Raw genomic sequence first — 23,151 nt, 5'->3', positions numbered from 1 at the left:
AATCAGTGAAGTACCTTTCTGGTGAAGTCATAGTTGAGAGGAAGTTTAGCAGCATAATACTAAAGTAACATTGACACGGACAACCACAGGATCCCAGTAAAACCCAACAATAGAATCATCGTATCTTTTGGCCCATCTCATCCATGCAAACACCAATACCCATCTAGGCTAATCCCATTTCCCTGCAATAGGCCCTTATCCCTCTGCATATTTCTTATCCAAGTACCAGTCCAAACACCTGCCTTCACCACCTCCTCTGGCAGCTCCTTCCAGATGCTCATCACTTTCTGCATGAAAAATTACTCTCAAATTTCATTTGAGTTATTTGAATTATTCATAGAACACTACAGCACAGAAAGAAGCCTTTCAGACTATCTAGTCTGCTCCGTACCAGTAATCCGCCCAGTCCCATTAACCTGCACCCAGAACATAGCCCTCGGTAGCCATATCATCCATGTAACTATCCAAATTTCTCTTAAGTATGGAAATTAAGTCCACATCCATCAGTTGCGGTGGCAGCTTATTCCACATTCTCACCACCCTCTGTGAGAGGAGTTTCCTGTTCTCCTTAAACATTTCACCTTTCACCCTTAACCGATGACCTCTGGATGTTTCACCCAACCTCAGTGGAAAAAGCCAGCTTGTATTTACTCTCACTATACTCCTCATAATTTTGTATACCTCTATCAAATCTCCTCTCAAACTTTCACATTCTAGGGAATAAAGTTCTATCTTTTTCAATCTTTCCCTATAATAGACCTATAATAGATATAGACTTTCACCCCAAGGTCCCTCTGAATGTTAGTAAATTTGCATCTGATTGGTTGGAAATACTGATTGTTCAATATCAGGCTCACTCATTAGTGTGGGATGTGAGTTAGGGTCCAGAGTACCAATGGGCTGTGTGACCAGATCCAGGGATCTGGAGTGCAGCTAAGGCTGGGGTCTGGACTGAGAGCTAGGTGTGCTGCCAGACACCAGTGGTCACAAACACATCTACAGGAGGTACTGCCACAAAAAGGCAACGTCTATCATCAAAGGCCCCCAACATCTGGGCTATGCCATCATCCCACAGCTATCAGGCAGGAGTTACAGCAGCTGGAAGTCCCACACCACCGGGTTCAAGAACATCTAGTAAAGGCATCCAAGACCATGGATCTGTGCCTGGAAAGTCTTCACTCTCCAGGGCGCAGGCCTGGGCAAGGTTGTATTGAAGACCAGCAGCTGCCCATGCTGCAAGTCTCCCCTCTCCACGACACCAATGTTGTCCAAGGGAAGGGCATCAGCACCCATACAGCTTGGCACCAGCGTCATCGCAGATCAATGCTCAAGGACACAACACGTGGCCTCGGCTGGGGCTCGAACTCACAACCCTCAGGTCGCTAGTCCAATGCCTTAACCACTTGGCCACGTGCCCACAAGAACATCTACTTCCCTTCAATCGTTCAGTACTGGAACCAGCCGACACATCCCTAATCATGACCTCAATATGGCAACGCTTCGACCACTTTGAACTGCAATGGACTTTGATTTTTTTAAGTTCTATTGGTGTTCTTTCTTGTAAACTTCTGTATAATCTATGTTTAATTTATGTTTTTTTAATTTAAGTAGAGTAATGGAGAGCAATGCACTGTATCGTCATTTAAAGCAGAATATCTAATTATTATTATGGTCCTGCTGTGGGGACTTTCTAAATGCAAACTGGCTGCTAATTTTATTTATTTATTTAAAGATACAGCACAGGCAGGCCCTCCTGGCCAACCAAACTGCTTCCACTTATTTAATCCGAGCCCAATCACAGGAAAATTTACAATGTCCAATTAACCTGCTAACCAGCATGTACAAAATGCTGGAGGGACTCAGCAGGTCAGGCAGCATCTATGGAAAAGAGTAAACAGTGCTTGGATTTCCAGCATATGCAGATTTTGTCTTGTTTGTGATTGGAAACCTACTAACCAGTACGTCTTTGGACTGTGGGAGGAAACCGGAGCACCTGGAGGAAACCCACACAGTCATGGGTAGAAATTTCCCACATTACAACTGGATCCATACTTTAACAATATTAAATCATCCGTAAAATCCTTTTAGACATCATGAGTTCAGAAATGGAAAAGAAAAGATTGTTTTTCTGTATCACTTATCAGCGGATTATGTTGTCCTCAAGGCCCTACAGCGCCGGAGACTCCAATTGGTTAGTAACTATCTTTTGACACGCCGATATCCATCTCACAGTAATAGAATGTTGCTGAATTTCAAGAACTGGATATTTTGTAAAGATACAGGTATTTATCACACGTACACTGAAATATTGAAACATGCAGTGAAATACATCATTTTGCGTCAACAGCTACCGCCGTCCGAGGATTGTGCTGGGTGCAGGATGCAAGTAGTATACCATGCTTCTGGCACCAACATAGCATGGCCATAATTTACCAGCTGTATGTCTTTGGAATGTTTGCGTGGAAAGAAAAAGGGGAGTTTCCTGGTTTCCAACACACACAAGTGCTGGAGGAACTCAGCAGGCCAGGCAGCATCTATAGAAAGAAGTACAGTCAACATTTCAGGCTGAAAGCCGACTGTAAATTTTTTCCATTGATGCTGCCTGGCCTGCTGAGTTTCTCCGGCATTTTGTGTGTGTAGCATGGACTTCCAGCAGCTGCAGATTTTCTCTTGTTTGGGGTTCCCTCATGTGGTCATGAAGACAGCGTACAAACTCCTTACAGACGGTGATGGGAACTGGACCCCAATCACCAGTGCTATGAAGCGTTACTCTTACAGCTTTGTTACCATGCTGTCTCCGGCGCGGGGGGGTGGGGGGAATGGACTGTAGAAACAGGTTTCTGTCAGTGACAGTATGTATCAAGATGTCTGTATGAGGAGCCACTTTGATATGTGGTCACTTAGAAAATTACAGCACCAATAGTAGCTCATATAGTAGTCGAACCTTCTCCGAGTTGGGTCGTCACCTTGTTGAGGTGGAGAGGCAGGTGAGTGCCTGAGATCCCAAGAGTGTCTGGAGCTTAGTTGCTGGTAGGGTTACGGAGCTTGACGGTAAGGTCAAGGGGGAGGTTCCAGACAAAGAACAATACAACCAAAGCCCCAATGGTGGAGCTGGTGGAATATGATGACAAATCACTATGGCACTGAAGGTGGAGGAAGGCTGTAGCAGGGAAGGGCCCTCAGTCGTTGTGCACTCCACCTCTGGACCCTGACCCTGATCTGTCAAGGACGGCGTGGTACCTCCCCATGCAACAGCCTCCCCACGTTAAAACAAACTCACACCCAGGCATTTTCCATTAAGGGAAGGCAGCACAGTAGCCTAGCGAGTGGTTAGCACAAGGCTTTACAATACAGGCGACTCGAGTTCAATGCCTGCTGTTGCCTGTAAGGTGTTTGTATGTTCTCCCCTTCACTGCATGGCTTTCCACCGGGTGCTCCGGTTTCTTCCCACAGTCTAAGGATATACCAGTTGGTAGGTTCATTGGACATTGTAAATTAGACCATAAGACATAGGAGCAGAAGTAGGCCATTTGGCCCATCAGGTCTGCTCCGCCATTCAATCATGGCTGGTCCGTTTTTTAATCTGCTCCTCAACCCCATTTCCCAGCCTTCTCCCCATAACCTTTGATGCCATGTCCAATCAAGAACCTATCAATCTCTGCCTTAAATACACCCAATGACCTGGCCTCCACAGCTGCATGAGGCCACAAATTCCATAAATTCACCACCCTTTGGCTAAAGAAGTTTCTCTGCATTTCTGTTTTGAAAGGACGTCCCTCTATCCTGAGGCTGTGCCCTCTTGTCCTTGACTCTCCCACCAGGAGAAACATCTTTTCCACATCTACTCTGTCTAAGACTTTCAACATTCAAAAGATTTCAATGAGATCCCCCCTCATCCTTCTGAATTTCAGCAAGTACAGACCCTCATATGTTCCTCATATGATAACCCTTTAATTCCTGGAATCATCCTTGTGAACCACCTCTGGACCCTTTCCAATGCCAGCACATCTTTTCTAAGATGAGGGGCCCAAAACTGTTCACAATACTCAAGATGAGGCCTCACCATTGCCTTATAAAGCCTCAGCACCCTGTCCTTCCTCTTGTATTCTAGACCTTGAAATGAATGCTAACATGGCATTTGCCTTCTTCACCACCGACTCGACCGGCAAGTTAACCTTCAGAGTGTTCTGCACAAGGACTCCCATGTCCCTCTGCATCTCAGATTCCTGGATTTTCTCCCCATTTAGAAAATAGTCTGCACATTTATTTCTACTACCAAAGTGCATGACCATGCATTTTCTAACATTGTATTTTATTTGCCACTTTTTAAAATCCATTTTCCTAATCTGTCTAAGTCCTTCTGCATCCTACTTGTTTCTCCAACACTACCTGCCCCTCCACCAATCTTCCTATCTGCAAACTTGGCAACAAAGCCATCTATTCCATCATCTAAATCATTTATATACAGCATAAAAAGAAGTCGTCCCAACACCGACCCCTGAGGAACACCACTAGTCACTGGCAGCCAAGCAAAAAATGATCCTTTTGTTCCCACTCGCTGCCTCCTACCAATCAGCCAATGCTCTAACCATGTTAGTAACTTTCCTGTTATACCATGGGCTATCCCATAATAAGGCTAGGGTTAAATCAGGGGATTGTTCAAAGGGCTGAAAGTGCCTATTCTGTGCTGTATCTCAAATTCTAAAAATCCCTTGGGAGAACATTGTACTTGGCCTGAGTGGTCACACTACTACTAGTAATGTATAAATGATATGAACGTCTTTGCTGGTTCCAGTGAACAAAGTGTGACTGTTCTGAGTGGGAATGCTGTGCATTAAATGACCTGAAGAAGCAAATCTATATGTCCCTTTGTTTTCTCTGCAGACATCCAGAAAGAGGATGATTGATAACATCAGGACTGACTTACCAGTGGATCTAACTAGTTTAAAGTCAATAAACAGCCATTCATAACTAATTCAATTGTAAATTAGTAGATAATAAGCTTCAAGAAATAATTAACCTGCCTCGTCAACATGTATATAAGCAGATTTTCACCATTAAGTATCCACTAACAATGTAAATGTGGCTGAGATTAATGTGCCCTGGATCAATTAATGTCAGTAATAAAACCATCAATCAAAAAGAAGAAATTCTGGAAAATAAAACACTGCTTTGTAAATCTTAAACTCCTCCGTAGAGGTGCTTTAAATCATACTGCAACAAAATCACTTTGTATGCACTGAATATTCTGGCATACCTCAATATTTTTTCTGCTCAGGAAGTGGCAAACTAAGTACAGTACATACTGAGGAAGTCGGAAATGAACCAAAATTCCATCCATCCCACCAAAATCACAGGCCTTCAGTCTGGGAAAGCACAATTCTTTCCAAGGAATGTTGAAGCAAAGGTAGAACAGGGAACATGCACTCAGTAGTCACTTTATTAGGTATGTCAAGAATTTGCTGTGTGTGAAGATCCCAGAAGGTCAGCAATTTCTGAGATACACAAACCACCCCATCTGGCACCAACAATCATTTCATGGTCAAAGTCACTTCGATCACATTTCTTCCCAATTCTGTTATACAGGAATTTTATTTCCCTCACCACCAGGTTCAGAAAGAATTATTACCCCTCAACCATCAGGCTCCTGAACCGGTACGGAGAACTTCACTCACGGCAACTCTGAACTGATTCCACAACATATGGACTCAATTTCAAGGGCTCTACAACTCATGTTCTTAGCTTGCTTTATTTATTTGTTTGTTTGTTTATTCATTTGTTTGCTTTTTTACACAGTTTGCATAATGGTCATTTGTCAGTCTCTGTTTCTGTGCATTTTCTCACTGATTCTATTGTAATTCCTTGTTCTACTGTGAATGCCTGCAAGCAAGTAAATCTCAGGGTAGTACATGCTGAAATTTTGATACTTCCATAATAAATCGGAAGCTTTTATACAAAGGTATGTGCCTAAAATGAAGAAAGAGCAGTAGATGTAGTGTATATGGATTTCAGCAAAGCACTTGATAAGGTACCCCATGCAAGGTTTATTGAGAAAGTAAGGAGTCATGGGATCCAAGGGGACATTGCTTTGTGGATCCAGAACTGGCTTACCCACAGAAGGCCAAGAGTGGTTGTAGACAGGTCATATTTTGCATGAAGGCTGGTGACCAGTAGTGTGCCTCAGGGATCTGTCCCGGGACCCCTACTCTTTGTGATTTTTATAAATGACCTGGGGATGAGGAAGTGGAGGGATGGGTTAGTAAGTTTGCTTATGACACAAAGGTTGGGGGTGTTGTGGATAGTGTGGAGGTCTGTCAAAGGTTACAGCGGGACATTGACAGTTAGCAAAACTGGGCTGAGAAGTGGCAGATGGAGTTCAATGCAGGTAATTGTGAAGTTGTTCATTTTGGTATGTGAAATATGATGGCAGAATATCATATTAATGGTAAGTCTCTTGGCAGTGTGGAGGATTAGAGGGATCTTGGGGTCTGAGTCCATAGGACACTCAAAGCAGCTGCGCAGGTTGACTCTGTGGTTAAGAAGGCATACGGTGCATTGGCCTTCATCAATCGTGGAATTGAATTTAGGGGCAGAGAGGTAATGTTGCTGCTATATAGTACCCTGGTCACACCCCACTTGGAGTACTGTGCTTAGTTCTGGTCGCCTTACTACAGGAAGGATATGGAAACCATAGAAAGGGTGCAGAGGAGATTTATAAGGATGTTGCCTGGATTGGGGAGCATGCCTTATGAAAACAGGTTGAGTGAACTCGGCCTTTTCTCCTTGGAGCGATGGAGGATGAGAGGTGACGTGATAGATGTGTATAAGATGATGAGAGGCATTGATCGTGTGGATAGTCAGAGGCTTTTTCCCAGGGCTGAAATGGCTGCCACAAGAGGGCACAGGTTTTAGGTGCTTGGGAGTAGGTACAGAGGAGATGTCCGGGGTAAGCCTTTTACACAGAGAGTGGTGAGTGCATGGAATGGGCTGCCGGCAACAGTAGATACAATAGGGTCTTTTAAGAGACTTTTGGATAGGTACATGAAGCTCAAAAAAATAGAGTGCCATGGGTAACCCTAGTAATTTCTAAGGTAGGGACAGGTTCAGCACAACTTCGTGGGCCAAAGGGCCTGTATTTTGCTGTAGGTTTTCTATGTTTCTATGTTTCTATGCAAAATGGGCTGCCGGGGTTGTGGTGGAAACACACAATAAAGCATTAAAGGGTATTTTAGAAGACACATAGATATGTATGAATGTGCACCCTCTGCCTGGGTGAAGTGGTCCTGATGAAGGGTCTCAGCCCAAAATATTGACTGTTAATTTCTCTCCATAGATGCTGCCTATCCTGCTGAGTTTCTCCAGTGTTTGTGTAATGTGGGTCATGTACAGGGCGGAGAGATTTAGTATAATTCAGCAGCAACACGCAAAGGAGATGGAGAAACTCAGCAGGTTAGGCAGAATCCATGGAGAGAAATGAACAGCTGACATTTCTTACGCTTGAAGGCCTCCTCAACCCAGTCTTCCAAAGGCACTAACAAGAGAAAATCTGGAGATGCAGGAAATGCAAGCAATGCACACAAAATACCGGAGGAACTCAGCAGGCCAGGCAGCATCTGTGGAAGAGAGTGAACAGTCGACATCGGGCCAAGACCCATCCTCATGAAAGGTCTTGGCCTGAAACGTCAACTGTTCTCTCTTTTCCATAGATGCTGCCTAGCCTCTGAGTTCCTCCAGCATTTTGCGTGTGTTGCTTCCCAAGGCACTGTCAATTCTACCATGACCACCTGCTTCGAGGTTTCTGACAGAACGGTTATGTCACAAAGAAATTCCAGTTTGTCCAGCCTCTCCTAATTGCTCATTCCCTCTAATCCAGGCAGCATCCTGGTGAACCTCTTCTGCGTCCTCTCCAAAGCCTCCACATCCTTCCTGTAAAGGGGGTGACCAGAACTATAAGAGGGCGTGGATGAGACTTATTGGGTGGTTGCAGGGGTGAAATGTTTGAGCTGTGGAGGATGGCCTGGAGGGACTGGCCTGCTTTCTCTGGAGCAGAGGAACGCTGAGTTGAGTTTTGAAGGAGGTTGCCTGGTCCACTCAGCCCTCCCCACACACTCTTCCATTACCCTCCATGGTCCTCCAATCACCTCCTGTCTTCTCGTTCATCTCTCTCCCGCTCCTCTTTACACTGATTGCCTTCCCTCTCCACTCCTGGTCCTGACAGAGGGCTTCAACCTAAAGTGTCAACAATCCCCTCTCCCCACACCCCCACCCACAGATGTTGCTCAACCTACTGAGTTCCTCCAGGAGATTGTTGCTGTAGAATTTTTGCAAAACTTTACAATTTTCAACACATCCCCAGTTTTGGGGCTTCTTAACTAAGAAAGTATCTCGGAAGGAACCAGGGGAATTTCATGAGAATGATTCCAGGAATGAAAGGGTTAACATATGAGAGGTGTTTGATGGCTCTGAAGCTATAGCCACTGGAGTTCAAATGAATGAGGGAGGTCTCATTGAAAGCTATTGAAAATTGAAAGATCTAGATTGAGTGGATGTGGAGAGGATGTTTCTAATACTGGGGGAGTCTAGCACCAGAGGGTACAGACTCAGAATACAAGGACATCCCTTTATTTCAGAGATAAGGAGGAATTTTTTTAGGCAGAAGGTGCTGAATCTGTAGAGGCCAACTTATTAGTTATATTTAAAGTGGAAGTTGATCGGTTCTTGATTAGTAAGGGCATCAATGGGGAGAAGGCAGGAGAATGGGGTTGAGAGAGATAATAAATCAGCCATGATTGAACAATGGAGCAGACTTGATGGGCTGAATGGCCTTATTCTGCTTCTGTATCTTATGGTAACTTTTTTGTGGTGAGTGTTCCTTATTTCCATGGTTTTGCATATGAAGCCGTATTTCTTAACATGACAGCAGAATGAATATTTAACATTAACTTTAAGGTTATGTCTCCTTATTTCACCCTCCCAAAACATCAACTGCTATAAATATCTTGAACAACTCACTTACTTCATCCATTAATCCTTTATATATAATTAAACAAAGTTCATTCTTTACAATACCATGCCTGCTAATTTGAGAGTATGATTGTTTTTATCAACAGAGCGCAGAGTAGGCCATTCTGCCCTTTGAGCCATGCTACCCCAGCAACCCCCAACAAACCTGATTAATCCTAAACTAATCATGGGACAATTTACAATAACCTATTAACATACCCAGTACGTCTTTGGACTGTTGGAGGAAACTGGAGCACCCAGGGAAAATCCCATGCATTCTATGGGGAGGACATACAGAAACTCCTTACAGAACAGTGCTGGAATTTGACTCCACACTCTGGAATGCCTCAAACTGTAATAGTGTTGCACTAACCACTATGCTACCATGGATTGCGGTGAAGTTAGACTGCAATCCCACCAAAACCACTTTATCCTTCCTCAGGTGCACTGTATATTGTTAGTTGATGGTTTGAAATTGAGTTTATTGTGTTAAAAGATTAAGAGATTAGAGATTATTTTATTTGTCACATTGGAGGCGGATACAATAGGGTCTTTTACAATAGGGTGTGGAAGGGTATGAACGACATGAAGGAAATCTGGAAGTCTAACCTGACCAGAGGGCTTAAAAAGAGGATCTTCATAGCTGTCATAGAGTCTATTCTCTCGTACGGATGCAAGACATGGACACTCACCAGGACTATGCGAAAGTTTCTAGATGGTTGCTATACACAAATGCTCCGGATGGCTCTTGACGTGAGTTGGCAACAGCACATGACGAACGTCGAGCTCTATAACAACCTACCGATGCTCACCACTAAAATCGAGGCGAGAAGGCTGCAACTAGCGGGGCACTGTCTATGGCACCCCGAGCTACCTGCCAGCCTAGTCATCATATGGGAGCCCAAGCATGGGAGGATGAACCCTGGGCGCCCTCCCAAGACTATGGTCAATACTCTCCTAGAAGGAAGTGGCGCAGCTAATGTAAATGAACTGAACACTCACTGATGAGGGAGAGGGAGAAGTGGAAAGTCTGTCATTGTGTCTGATGCCGGCCCCCTAGGCCTGAGTTGATGTAGTAGTTTTGAGAGACTTTTGGATAGGTACATGGAGCTTAGAAAAATAGAGGGCTATAGGTAAGCCTAGTAATTTCTAAGGTAGGGACATGTTCAGCACAACTTTGTGGGCCAAAGGGCCTGTATTGTGCTGTAGGTTTGCTATGTTTCTATGTTTACATCAAAGCAGTCAGTGAAATCCGACATTTTTGCATCAATGACCAACAAGGTCTGAGCATGTGTAAAGGGGGCAGACTGCAAACATTGTCATGCTTCCAGTGCCAACATTGCACACCCAGAACTTACTAGCCCTAACCTGAACCATTTGTCTTTATAATGTGGGAGGAAATTGGAGCATTTAGAGAAAACCTATGCAGCCAAGAGGAGAACATTTAAACACCTTACAGACAGTGGAGGATTCAAACCCAGATCACTGATCACTGGTTCCTTAGATCAGAGATGCAATGGATTTTCTATAGTCAGAGGGTGGTGGATCTATGGAATTCATTGCCACAGATGGCTGTGGAGGCCAAGTCACAGGGTACATTTAAAGCGGAGGTTGATAGGTTCTTGATATGTCAAGGTGTCAAAGGTTACGGGGAGAAGGCAGGAGAATGGAGTTGAGAAGAGTAATAAGTCAGCCATGATGGTATAGTAGAGCAGACTTGATGGGCTGAATGGCCTATTTCTGCTCCTATGCCTTTTGGTTTTGCTAACTGCTTGGATACTTTTCCTCAAAAACCGCACCTTTTGCCCAACCCTCTTCCTTTCTGGTTTGTCTAAGTTATTAATTATTCATTCTTGCTGCAGATGACCCTTACACTCCTAATGGATACACGATCCTGATCATTTTTGCATCAGACGTATTGGAGTCACAACCCTCCATTCTGCCTGACAGATTGAAGACATTATGCTGAAGGGATTATTTTTCAGCCTTTGCAATGGGTTTCTGGCTGTCCTCCCATCTGCCACTTAATGTGAACACTTACTGTCAGTGGCCACTTTATTAGGCAACTCCTGTACCCAATAAAGTGGCCACGGAGTGTACGTTCATGATCTTCTGCTGCTCTAGCCCCTCCACTTCAATGTCCAATGTGTTGTGCATTCAGAGATGCTCTTCCGCACACCACTGTTGTAACACGTGGTTATTTGAGTTACTGTCACCTTCCAATCAGCTTGATCCAGTCTGACAATTCTCCTCCGATCTCTTTCATTAACAAGGCATTTTAACCCAAGGAACTGCCACTCACTGGATGTTTTGTGTTTCACACCATTCTCTGTAAAATCTAGAGACAGCTGTGTGTGAAAATCCCAGGAGATTAGCAGTTGCTGAGATAACCAAACCACCCCGTCTGACACCAGCAATTATTCCACAGTCAAAGTCACTGAGATCACATTTCTTCCCCATTCTGATGTTTGGTCTGAACAACAACTGAATCTCTTGGCCATGTCTGCATGCTTTATGCATTGAGTTGCTGCCACATGATTGGCTGATTTTTGATATTTGCAGGGATGTGCAGGTGTACAGCTGTACCTAATAAAGTGGCCATGGAGTGTAAAATATTGTGGCCTAACTCATGGCAAACTTTTCTGCCATTTTCTCCTGTGTTCAGTCCCTTGGGTTGTGCTGGGACAAGGTTCAAAATATCCTTAGGCTTGATACAATTTTGATTTGCTCCATAGTTCTGGCCTGTAACACCCATTATAAACCGCAACAATTTTCTGAAAACTCTGCAACTTGTGCATTTCCCTTTTTTTTTGATGGAGCCATTATGTGAAATGCAATGCAATAAGATCATGGAGATGTACAGAAAAGATACCGACTGTTTTAGCTCAGCATATCCTTGCAGAAAATTATACCTACCCAGAGCTATACGCAGGATGCTGGAGGTATTCAGTATGTCAGGCAGCATCTGTGGAAGAAATAGAGAGAGAGAGATAAATAAAGAGAGAGAGGGAGGGAGAGAGAGAGAGAGAGAGAGAGCCGAAGTCTTTGCACAGTGCTGTAAGCTGCTTTTTATATCATTTTCTGTGTGGGTTAATTTTGATTTGACTTGAAGTACATGGTGGAAAGCCAGCCATCTCTATCTTCACTTTATTTCACCATTGAAACAGCAGCATCTGTGAGTCCTAAGTTTTTGTTAATATGGATGAACATTCAGTACATACAGTACTGGGCAAAAATCTTCGGCGTCCTAGTCATAAACATATGCCCAAGTGTTTTGCACAGTGTTGTATATGTAAGGTCAATTAGATAGATTTTTGCATAGCAGGGTAATTAAGGCTTCTGAGGTAAAGACCATAAGACTATAAGATATAGGAGCAGAATTAGGCCATTTGGCCCATCGAGTCTGCTCTGCCATTTCATCACAGCTGATCCAATTTTCCTCTCAGCCCCAATCTCCTGCCCTCTCCCCATATTTGTGAAAGGAAAATCATGTCTGACGAATCTCATAGAATTTTTTGAGGATGTAACTAGTAGAGTGGATAGGGGAGAACCAGTGGATGTGGTATATTTGGATTTTCAAAAGGCTTTTGACAAGGTCCCACACAGGAGATTAGTGTGCAAACTTAAAGCACATGGTATTGGGGGTAAGGTATTGGTGTGGGTGGAGAATTGGTTAGCAGACAGGAAGCAAAGAGTGGGAATAAACGGGACCTTTTCAGAATGGCAGGCAGTGACTAGTGGGGTACCGCAAGGCTCAGTGCTGGGACCCCAGTTGTTTACAATATATATTAATGACTTGGATGAGGGAATTAAATGCAGCATCTCCAAGTTTGCGGATGACACGAAGCTGGGTGGCAGTGTTAGCAGTGAGGAGGATGCTAAGAGGATGCAGGGTGACTTGGATAGGTTGGGTGAGTGGGCAAACTCATGGCAGATGCAATTTAATGTGGATAAATGTGAAGTTATCCACTTTGGTGGCAAAAATAGGAAAACAGATTATTATCTGAATGGTGGCCGATTAGGAAAAGGGGAGGTGCAATGAGACCTGGGTGTCATTATACACCAGTCATTGAAAGTGGGCATGCAGGTACAGCAGGCGGTGAAAAAGGCGAACGGTATGCTGGCATTTATAGCGAGAGGATTCGAGTACAGGAGCAGGGAGGTACTACTGCAGTTGTACAAGGCCTTGATGAGACCACACCTGGAGTATTGTGTGCAGTTTTGGTCCCCTAATCTGAGGAAAGACATCTTTGCCATAGAGGGAGTACAAAGAAGGTTCACCAGATTGATTCCTGGGATGGCAGGTCTTTCATATGAAGAAAGACTGGATGAACTGGGCTTGTACTCGTTGGAATTTAGAAGATTGAGGGGCGATCTGATTGAAACGTATAAGATCCTAAAGGGATTGGACAGGCTAGATGCGGGAAGATTGTTCCCGATGTTGGGGAGGTCCAGAACGAGGGGTCACAGTTTGAGGATAGAGGGGAAGCCTTTTAGGACCGAGATTAGGAAAAACTTCTTCACACAGAGAGTGGTGAATCTGTGGAATTCTCTGCCACAGCAAACTGTTGAGGCCAGTTCATTGGCTATGTTTAAGAGGGAGTTAGATATGGCCCTTGTGGCTACAGGGGTCAGGGGGTATGGAGGGAAGGCTGGGTTCTGAGTTGGATGATCAGCCATGATCATAATAAATGGCGGTGCAGGCTCGAAGGGCCGAATGGCCTACTCCTGCACCTATTTTCTATGTTTCTATGTTTCTATATCCTTTGCTGCCCTGGCCAATCAAGAATCTATCAAACTCTGCCTCCACAGCTGCTTGTGCCAAAGAATTCCACAGATTCACCACTCCCTGGCTAAAGAAATTCCTCCTCATCTCCATTCTAAAAGGCCGCCCCTCTATTTTGAGGCAGTGTCCTCTGGTCTTAGACTCTCTCACCATAGGAAACATCCTCTCACATCCACTCTCTCAAGGCCTTTCACCATTCGATAGATTTCAATGGGGTCACCTTCCTTCTTCTGAATACTAGTGAATACAGGCCCACCCAAAACTATTAAATGCTCTTCATGTTTGATGAAGACCATAAATAAAGTTCTTCAGTAAGAGCTTAGATTAGTGGCCAGCGCAAACATCAGAAGTTTTGAGAGGAGGAGACTTCAATCAAGTCCACTGCCTAAGGATAAAAGGCAGCAACGGGTCGCTACAGCAAAAAAGAGCCTTGAGCAGTGGCCTATCCGTGTTTGGGATTAATTAGCAAAAGCAAGTTAAAAGAAGGCGGGGCAAGTACAGTGGCCATCATCTGAGTGGTCATAGTTAAAGCTCTTCAAGGCTTCAGCGGCTTTGATCAGAGAAAGCAAAGGAAAGAAAAGATCAAGTTTTTTCATGCTCCTCTTTATATCTGCTCAGCTAGGACAGTAGAGATGCCAGGCAGGATAGTGGAGTGCTCCACTTGCAGGATGTGGGGAGGCAGGGAGACCTCCAGTGTCCCTGACGACTACACCAGCGAGAAGCGCATCCAGCTGCAGCTTCTAACAAACCATGTTAAGGACTTGGAGCTGAAACTGAATGAACTCCAGATCACTGGGGAGGCTGACAGGGTGATAGATAGGACATACTGGGAGGTCACAGGAAACTGAGTGACGGTCAAGAAGAGGAAAGGGGTTAAGAAGCCAGTGTGGAGAACCCCTGTGGCCATCCCACTCAAGAACAGGTAAATTACTTTGGATACTGTTGGGGTGGGAGGGTTGACCTAACAGAGGAAAGTCACAGTGGTAAGGTCTCTGGCATTGAGTCTGCCTCTGTGACTCTCTGTGACTCAGGAGGGAAAGGGGGAGAGGGGGCACACTGTGGTGATAGGGGATTTGTTAGTTAGGGGAATGGACAGGAGGTTCTGTGGGCAAGAATGAGATTCCCAATTGGTATGTTGCCTCCTGGGTGCCAGGGCCCAGGACATCTGGGATCTAGTCCTCAGCATTCTTAAGTGGGAGAGTGAACAGCCAGAAGTCGTGGTCCATGTAGGTACCAATGACATAGGTAGAATGAGTGATGAGGTTCTGCATAGAGAGTTCAAGGAGTTAGGTGCTAAGTTAAAGGTCAGGGCAACCAGGGTTACGACCTCAGGACTGCTACTCATACCACATGCTAGTGAGGCCAGAAGTAGGAAGATTATACAGTTTAATACATGGCTAAGGAGTCATGTAGGAGGGAAGGCATAAGATTTTTGGATAGTTGGGCTCTCTTCCAAGGAAGGTGGGGCCTGTACAGAAGGAGTGGTTTGCTCCTGAACTGGAAGGGGACTAATATCCTAGCAGGAAGGTTTGTTAATGCTGTACGGCGGGGTTTAAACTAGCGTTGCAAAGGGATGTGTGTACGTAATAAAGAACTTCAATTCCCAGTGTGCAATGTTAGTGGTTCACCCAAAGTGGAAGTGACGTTGGTGAACTGGGAGCACGCGCTGAAGTGTGAGGCTGGAAGCCATGACTGTCTCCTATTAATAAATGTGTTAGAGTTAAAGAACAAACATAGCAGTAGGGAAGGGAGCATCTGTGGAAAGATCAAAAGGGTCGGTGCCACAGGTCTTCCATTTGAGGAGTTGTGCCTCTTACTCATTCTGTGGCCTCTGCCTCATCTCCTGGGTGAACCCATATTTTACAAACACAAGAGATTCTGCAGTTGCTGGAAATCCAGAGCAACTCACACAAAATGCTGGAGGAACTCAGCAGATCAGGCAGCATATTTGTAGAGGAATAAACAGTCGATGTTTTGGACAGAGCATGTGCTGATATGCTTCATATCCTCAAAGGTTTTTCACAGTAGGATGGTGAAAAAAAGCAACCAGAATACTTTCTGTACTTTGTTGCACTTCTAACCTTAAAAAAGAGAACATATGTTGCCTGTTGCAGGTGGATTAATAATCAGATGCCATAGATTTATAGATTTAAATTAGTTATCAAAGAAGACCATAAGACATAGAAGCAGAATTAGGCCACTTGTCCCATCAAGTCTACTCCATCATTCAATCATGGCAAGATAATTTTTTTCTCCATCCTCTGCCCCACTCACTGGCCTCCTCCCCGTAACCTTTGATGCCATGGCTAATCAAGAACCTATCAATCTCCACCTTAACTCAATGACCTGGTGTACGCAGCTGCCTCTGGTAACAAATTCCACAAATTCACCACCCTCTAACTAAAGAAATTTCTCCACATCTCTGTTTTAATGGATGCCCCTCTATCCTGAGTCTGTGCCCTCTTGTTCTAGACTCCCCCACCATGGGAAAAATCCTTTCCACATCTATTCTGTCTAGGACTTTCAACATTCCAAAGATTTCAATGAGATTCCCCCTCATCCTTCTAAATACTTTATGCCAACTTGTGTATCTACAGAACACTTCTTATTTATCTGCTAATATTATTTCAATAATATTAACAGATAGATGTTAATACTATCTTATTGGTTGTATGGGATGTATGTATACTGAGTTTTGCACCTTGGTCTCAGAGGAACGTAGTTTCATTTAGCTGTATACATGTGTATGGCTGAGTGACAATAAACAAACTTGAACTTGGTCTACACAGAAAGGCTGGGTCGAGGGGCTTGATTCTTTGCTGAGTAGCTCTATGACTCTCGGGAGTTATCGGGGCATGGACCAATAGTTTTTTCTTACTGAGAACTGCTTTGAAAACAGCACTAAAGCCCCACCACCCTTGGCCAGAGTGCACTCATTTGAAAGTTGTTGGGAGCTGATTATGTGAGGTTTTTTTTATAATGGATAGTTGGACAGGACCTGAAGAGGTCGCAAACACAAGAGATTCTGCAGATGCCGGAAATCCAGAGCAACACATACAAAATGCTGGAGCACCTCAGCAGGTCTAGCAGCGTCTGTACCTACCTACTGCCTACTATGCTGTCGGCATTTAGGGCAGCAATGAAAGTCCTCCATCTCTGGTGATGTTCAAGAGTTTCTTCATCATATCAGTAGTTTGGTCTTCACTACTGTCAGTCGTGCAAGTTCCGGGTGGAGACTCAGGAGACTCCAATACAGGAGGAATCTTCATTGCTGTTTCCATGATAGTTTTGTTTGACTAGTCAGGGTTGTTAGTCTTGAGCTGAAGCCTCAAACCTGTAGGACCAGCGGAACACTCTTAGTCTGGCCTCTACCCTTAACTTGTTTGGCATGTGTGACCCCAGCAAGAGCCAAAGCATAAAGCCCTGACTCCAGCTAATAGCTCTCAGGGTCATTGAGGCACACAAGCCTCCAAACCAGGACAAGGTTGTGGTCCTCTTGGAGAAGGCAGCGTCTATGGAGTGGATTAAAAAAGTCAGCACATTGTGCCGAGACTCGTCCTTTGGAGAAGTTGAAGTAATGAGACTAAAATGTAAGTAATCTGAAGAGCTTGCACAGGCAAAGTGCTTAACCAAACATTGACAGGAAATACTAAATGCAATTAAAGAAAGATCTTATGCAGACTTTTAAAATGGGAGTGAAGCTAGGAATGGCAGTTTTAAGCCCAGCGAGTGACAAACCCATTCTCGGCAAAAACACATCATTTCCACATTTAATCAAGCACGTCATTTTGCAAAGCAGGACTTGATGGGCCGAATGGCCCCATTCTGCCCCTATATCTTATTCCCTTAAGAGTAACACACACAAAATACTGGAGGAACTCAGCAGGTCAGGCAGCATCTATGGAGTGCAATAAACAGTCAAGGTTTCTGGCTCAGACCTACCATCAGGACTGGAAAAGTTACATTCGTGAGACTTAAGTGCAAGTAATCTGTCCTGATGAAGGGTCTCAGCCTGAAATTTTGACTGTTTATCCACTTCTATAGGTGTTACCTAATCTGCTAAATTCCTCCAGCATTTTGTGCCTGTGCTTCTGGATTGCCAGCATCTGCAGAATCTCTTGTCGTTATCATTTCCTCAATGCATTTTCTCCCCTTTTAGCAAGCAAGGGAAGTTATTGACTGTATTGATAAAAAAAACACAATGTCAAGCTACATATTTGGCCTGTTAGATATCATGGGCTTGGAGAGTAGAGTCGCTGGGGAGGAGGTCGGGTCCCTCGGGAGTAGTGGCAGTGTTTACATGTGCAGAATATTTTGGAGGCTGCAGCGATCCGGCGAAGGGGGCCTCTTATTCGTGTCTTTCTTGAGAGTGAACAGTGCCTAGAGTTGGCTTGTGATCAGACACATTGTGGATTCGGGGTGTGGGGCCAGTTTACTCAAGACAGAACCGCTGACCGGGAATCATGTCTTGGAGAGCGTGAGTGGGGAATGCGCTCTCTCTGACCAGTGATGGCGGGGCTTTATTGCTGTCTTCGAGGCGGTTCGAGGTAAGAAAAAAAGTTGTTTTATTTTCTTAAAGAGGTTGAAAACGTTGTTTATATTGTGCGGGAACAGAAGGTTTCTCCGCAAGTCCGCGTGAGTTACAGATACCCAGTAACCAAGTACAATTTAGTAGGAGGGGAAGGACTTTTACAGCACGGAAGATTTCTCTGAACAATGAACTTATTGAAAGAAATATTTCTGGTTGAAACGAAAAATTTTCTTTTTGGGGATGGTTTTGGGTCATGACAGTGAAATCTGAGTTTATTTTGCCTCTGCTTTACCGGGAAGGCGATGGGAAGAGTCGGCGTTACTTTAAAAGCGGCCATAGTATTCAGACAGTAACAACGAGTGTCCCGCTCTCTGGGAATCCTTTATCACCAGCCTCTCGCTGGTCTCACACTTTCTGAAGTTTAAATCAGTAACTCATTATGGACACTGACTTGGATGTGGAACGTGAATCACTTTCGAGACACCGCTTGTCCTACAGCCCGTCTCGCTGACTACAATAATAAAGCGAAGCATTCTCCTAGTGAACAGCGTATTTTTACAGGATAATGATTCACACAAGGAAGTTTTCGCTGCATATTTTTTGGTGGCGGGAGAGATAACATTGATTTTAATAAGAACAACCAGCCCCGCAGAGACGATAAACTGCCTGCTCAGATAGAATGCAAAAGCCAAGAATCCTGCTTTATTATTAATTAGGAGGATTTTAAAACGAGAACGCTGGCCCCCAGTTATCGATTCACTGGGACAATTAAGAGTTGCTCCCTCTGGAGGTGATGACTTTACAAGCCGAGTACTGACCCAGGGTTATCAAGCACCCTGAAGGAGAAGGAGCGTGTGAGGTCGCAGACTGCGTGCTGGTTGCAAAGGATGAGAAATGCCCAGACCATCCGGCTAACTATGCCAATAGATAACAGTTGAAACCCAAGTCAACTGTTCCTGCCGCCTTCCGATCTCACTGGTTATCCCGAATGCCTCTGGAATCTCCCCTCTCAAAGTGTCATATAGACTGTAAAAACATAGGAGCAGAGTTAGGCCATTCGGCCCATTGAGCCTGTGCCCGCATTCGATCATGGATCCCTCTCGTGCATTCATGTTCTTTATTCTTTATGTTTCTTACAGAAAGTTGGACAGGTACACGGATGGGAAGGCTGTGGGGGGCTGTGGTCCAAGTACAGGTAGATGGGACTAGGTAGAATAATACTTTGGCGTGGACTCGATGGGCCAAAGGGTCTGTTTCTGTTCACTCCCTGACTATGTATTTCTAAGCAATTTTCCTAGCCTCAGTTCACCGTGGATTCTGTTTAAACTTCTCCCTGCCCCAGTACACCTACTTACTGCTTACTGCCCAATATACCAACTGGTGTTTTGAGCAGCTATGGAGGTTCTCCAACATAGCTCTCCAGATCATTGAGTCATCGAGGCATGCAAGCCTTCAAACCTACTGACAAGTTTGGTGTCTTCTTGGAGGTGCCTCAGTACAGTGGCCAACCTAATCAAAGACACCACCCACCTCAGATTTCTCTCTTCTCCCCTCAGGCAGAGGATACAAAAGCATGAAAGCACATATCACCAGGCTCAAGGACAGCTTCTACCCGGCTGTCGTAAGGCTAGTGAATGGTTCCCAAGTATCATAAGATAGATTCTTGACCCCACAATGTATCTTGTTAGAACCTTGCACCTTATTGTTTATCTGCTCTGCGTTTTCTAGGTTAGTGTTCCCTTCTACTGCCTCAATGCACTGTTATAATGAAATAATCTGTATGGATAGCATGCAACACCAAGGTTTCACTGTCCCTTGGTCCATGTGACAATAATGAACCAATTTACCACAAAGCACATTGCAGTCAATGAAGTATGCTGAACTGGGACGGCACAATGCTTTACAGAAACAACCTCCTGGGGTTCGGTTCCCTGCACTGCCTTCAAGGAGTTTATATGTTCTCCCCATGATCATGTGGGTTTCCTCCGGGTACTCTGGGTTCCTCCCACAATCCAAAGACCTACCGGTTGGAGGTTAATTGATCATTGTAATTGGTCCTGCGATTTGGCTAGGATTGCTGGGCAAACCTCAAAGTGCTAGAAGGGCCTGTTCTGTGCTATATCTCAATAAGTCAGTAAATAGATAATTTAGCTGATGATACCTAATTCATTCTGCCTGCACAGTGTTGCTATCCCCTCACTGCCTGCATATTCACATGCCTGTTTAAGATCCCCTTAAATACCTCTATTGTATCTGCCTCCCCGGCAGCACTTTCCAAGCTCTTACCACACTGTGTAAAACAAAACTTGCCCTCACAAATCTCTTTTGAACTTACCCCCTCTCACCTTAGGTATATACCCTCCAGTTTTAGACATCTTGACCCTGGGGAAAAGATACCAGCTGTCTTCGCTGTCTGTGAATCCAATAACTTTATATAATTTTTGTCAGCAAGTTGACAAGGTCCATGTGCGAGCCGCAGACCCTGCTATATGTGGGGCAGGAGGGAGTTAATGAGTGGGCAGACATCATGTGAAATAAGTCCTGTGCATCTTTGGCCAGCTTTTTGCTTGGTCTATACATCCTCCCCTTAACGAGATTCAGAGTGTCAGTGCCGTCCCGATGCCTCTTCTCCATTTTGAATGATCACAGACCGGGGGCTCATGTGAGTCAGTATGGATGTTGTATTTATTTCAAGAAAACCTTTGAGAAAATCATAGAACAGAAGGTTCAAACATTCGACAGTTCATTTATTATCGAAGTACGTATGCAGAATACAACTTTGAGATGATTCTTCTCCAGATAGCCATGAAACAAAAACAAGATCAGAACTATAGTTTACATGCTAATTGTTAAAGAAAATCTTCATAAACAGGCTTTGAGTAAAAGCAGACTCCTGAAAGAACATCATTAGTTTCACTAACCCTCCCCGCTTGACCCTGAAGAGAGAGACTGAGCTCCAGACAGTTCTTTAGACTATTAAAATTCCTCACCAGAAATTCAGTACAATCTTGTTCACTTCGGTTTATCTGGTGGCCAGATGAGTTTCCGTGGAGTGGTTTAGATCTGTTTTCTTATTGGGACAAGGAGCTTCCCAAAGTCAACCCAAGAACACAGAGCATCTCCAACTGACAGCAGACTGACCCTGGAGCAGAGCGCATGACCTGCCTGTTGGGAGTCAGGCACGTAACTGCTTGAATTACCAGCTTTCTGCTAATTAGTTTGCAATGAACAAACATTTCTTGCCACCAGCACTGAACAGCTGGTGTACCCTTCCTGGAACCTTCCTGCTGGTTTGATATGAGCAGAATTTCAAAATAAAGATGCTACATTTTGTTAGGTTTATACAGTGTTTAGTCTGAATCAGGATCCGGTTTAATATCACTGACATATAGAATGTCATAAAATTTGTTTTGTAGCAGCAGTACATTGCAATACAATATAATAAAAATTATAAAGTACAGTAATATATAAAATTAAGTAAGTAGTGAAAAAAGAACAAAAAAACATGGTCCATGGGTTCATTGGTCATTCAGAAATCTGATGGCAGAGAAGGAGAAGTTCCTGAAACATTGAGTGCATCTTCAGTCTCCTGTACCGCCTCGTTGATGGTAATAATGAGAAGAGGATGAGTCGTGGGTGATGAGATCCTTAATGATGGATGCTGCCTTTTTTAAAGCATCATCTTTTGAAGATGCCCTGGATGCTGGGGAGGCCAGTGTCCATGATGGAGATGGCAGAGTTTACAACTTTCTGCAGTTCTTTCTGATCCTGTGCAGTGGCCTCTCCATACCAGATGGTGATGTAGCCAGTTAGAATGCTCTCCACAGTCTGGTTAACGATGATGGAGTGAGAGGAAGCATTAAATCTTAATAATAAATGAGACACAGGTAAAGATAATCTTTAAGATTTAATCGTTAACTTACAAAGTATCTCATCTACAACCAATCCCACTGAATTAAAAAGATTGAGGTCATATAAATTTATCAGAAATGCGTTCAACAGTGAGTGGAGAAAGTTCACTGTGAACACTATTAATAGGGCCAGTTGTGAAGTTAGAAACTGTGTACTTACTTACTGCCTGTTAACGCCGCTGGTATTTAGAGCAGCAATGAAGGTTCTCCATCTCTGGTGATGTTCAAGGCTTCCTTAATCATGTCAATAACTTCCTCTTGGTTTTCACTACTGTCAGTCATGCAAGTCCCTCGTGGAGACTCAGGAATACCTTCGCACTCAGATGTAGAAGGATTCTTCTTTGCTGTTTCTGTAACAATTTTGTTTTATCAGTCAATGTTGTTAACCCTGAGCTGAACCCCTGAACCTGGAGGCCCAGTGGACCACTCTTAGTCTGGTCTCTACCCTTTGACCTGTTTGGCATGGGTGACCCTACCAAGAGCCAAAGCTTAAAGTCCTGACTCCAGTCAACATAGCTCTCTGGGTCATTGAGGCTTGCAAGCCTCTAAACCACAACAAGGTTGTGGTCCTCTTGGAGGAATTCAATGTTTAGTGGGCGCCTTAAATATTGTCATAAATGTTTGCTGGCCGCATGTGAGATGGATAATAGGAAAAGTGGATTTTCTATTTGTGAGTGGGTAACTCCATTCACCACAACACTCTTGATTCAATGATCCATGGACTCACTTTTAAAGACCCAACAACTCATGTTCTCAATATTTATTGCTTATTTATTTATTTATTTATTTATTATTATTGTTGTATTTTTATTTTTCTCAGCTGAAGCTGGTAAACCTGAGGTACAGACTCAGCCAAACACACTCATTTCTCAATCACTGTGAACTTTCAGATTAATCTAGTGGTGCATAACTATTGCTGT

General features: G+C 44.1%; 1 protein-coding gene across 3 annotated transcripts in view; it reads left to right on the top strand.

The window, feature by feature from the left end:
• zgc:66433 (uncharacterized protein LOC321250 homolog) overlaps positions 1–23,151 on the top strand; it is a 150,503-nt gene that overhangs the window by 35,940 nt on the left and 91,412 nt on the right. For 2 of the 3 annotated variants that reach the window (XM_063061144.1, XM_063061143.1), the window contains exon 1: positions 18,049–18,336. The exons of the other annotated variant lie outside the window; for it this stretch is intronic. In XM_063061144.1, coding sequence (XP_062917214.1) covers positions 18,299–18,336 — 38 coding nt within the window. In that variant the 5' untranslated portion in view covers positions 18,049–18,298. Of the gene's footprint in view, positions 1–18,048; positions 18,337–23,151 lie in introns of those variants that run through there. 3 annotated transcript variants of the gene reach the window in all.

The sequence above is a fragment of the Mobula hypostoma genome, chromosome 10, assembly GCF_963921235.1.
Source record: "Mobula hypostoma chromosome 10, sMobHyp1.1, whole genome shotgun sequence".
Taxonomy (NCBI): Eukaryota; Metazoa; Chordata; class Chondrichthyes; order Myliobatiformes; family Myliobatidae; genus Mobula; species Mobula hypostoma.
Note: the sequence above shows the minus strand (reverse complement) of the source record. Positions and strands in the feature narration are given on the sequence as shown.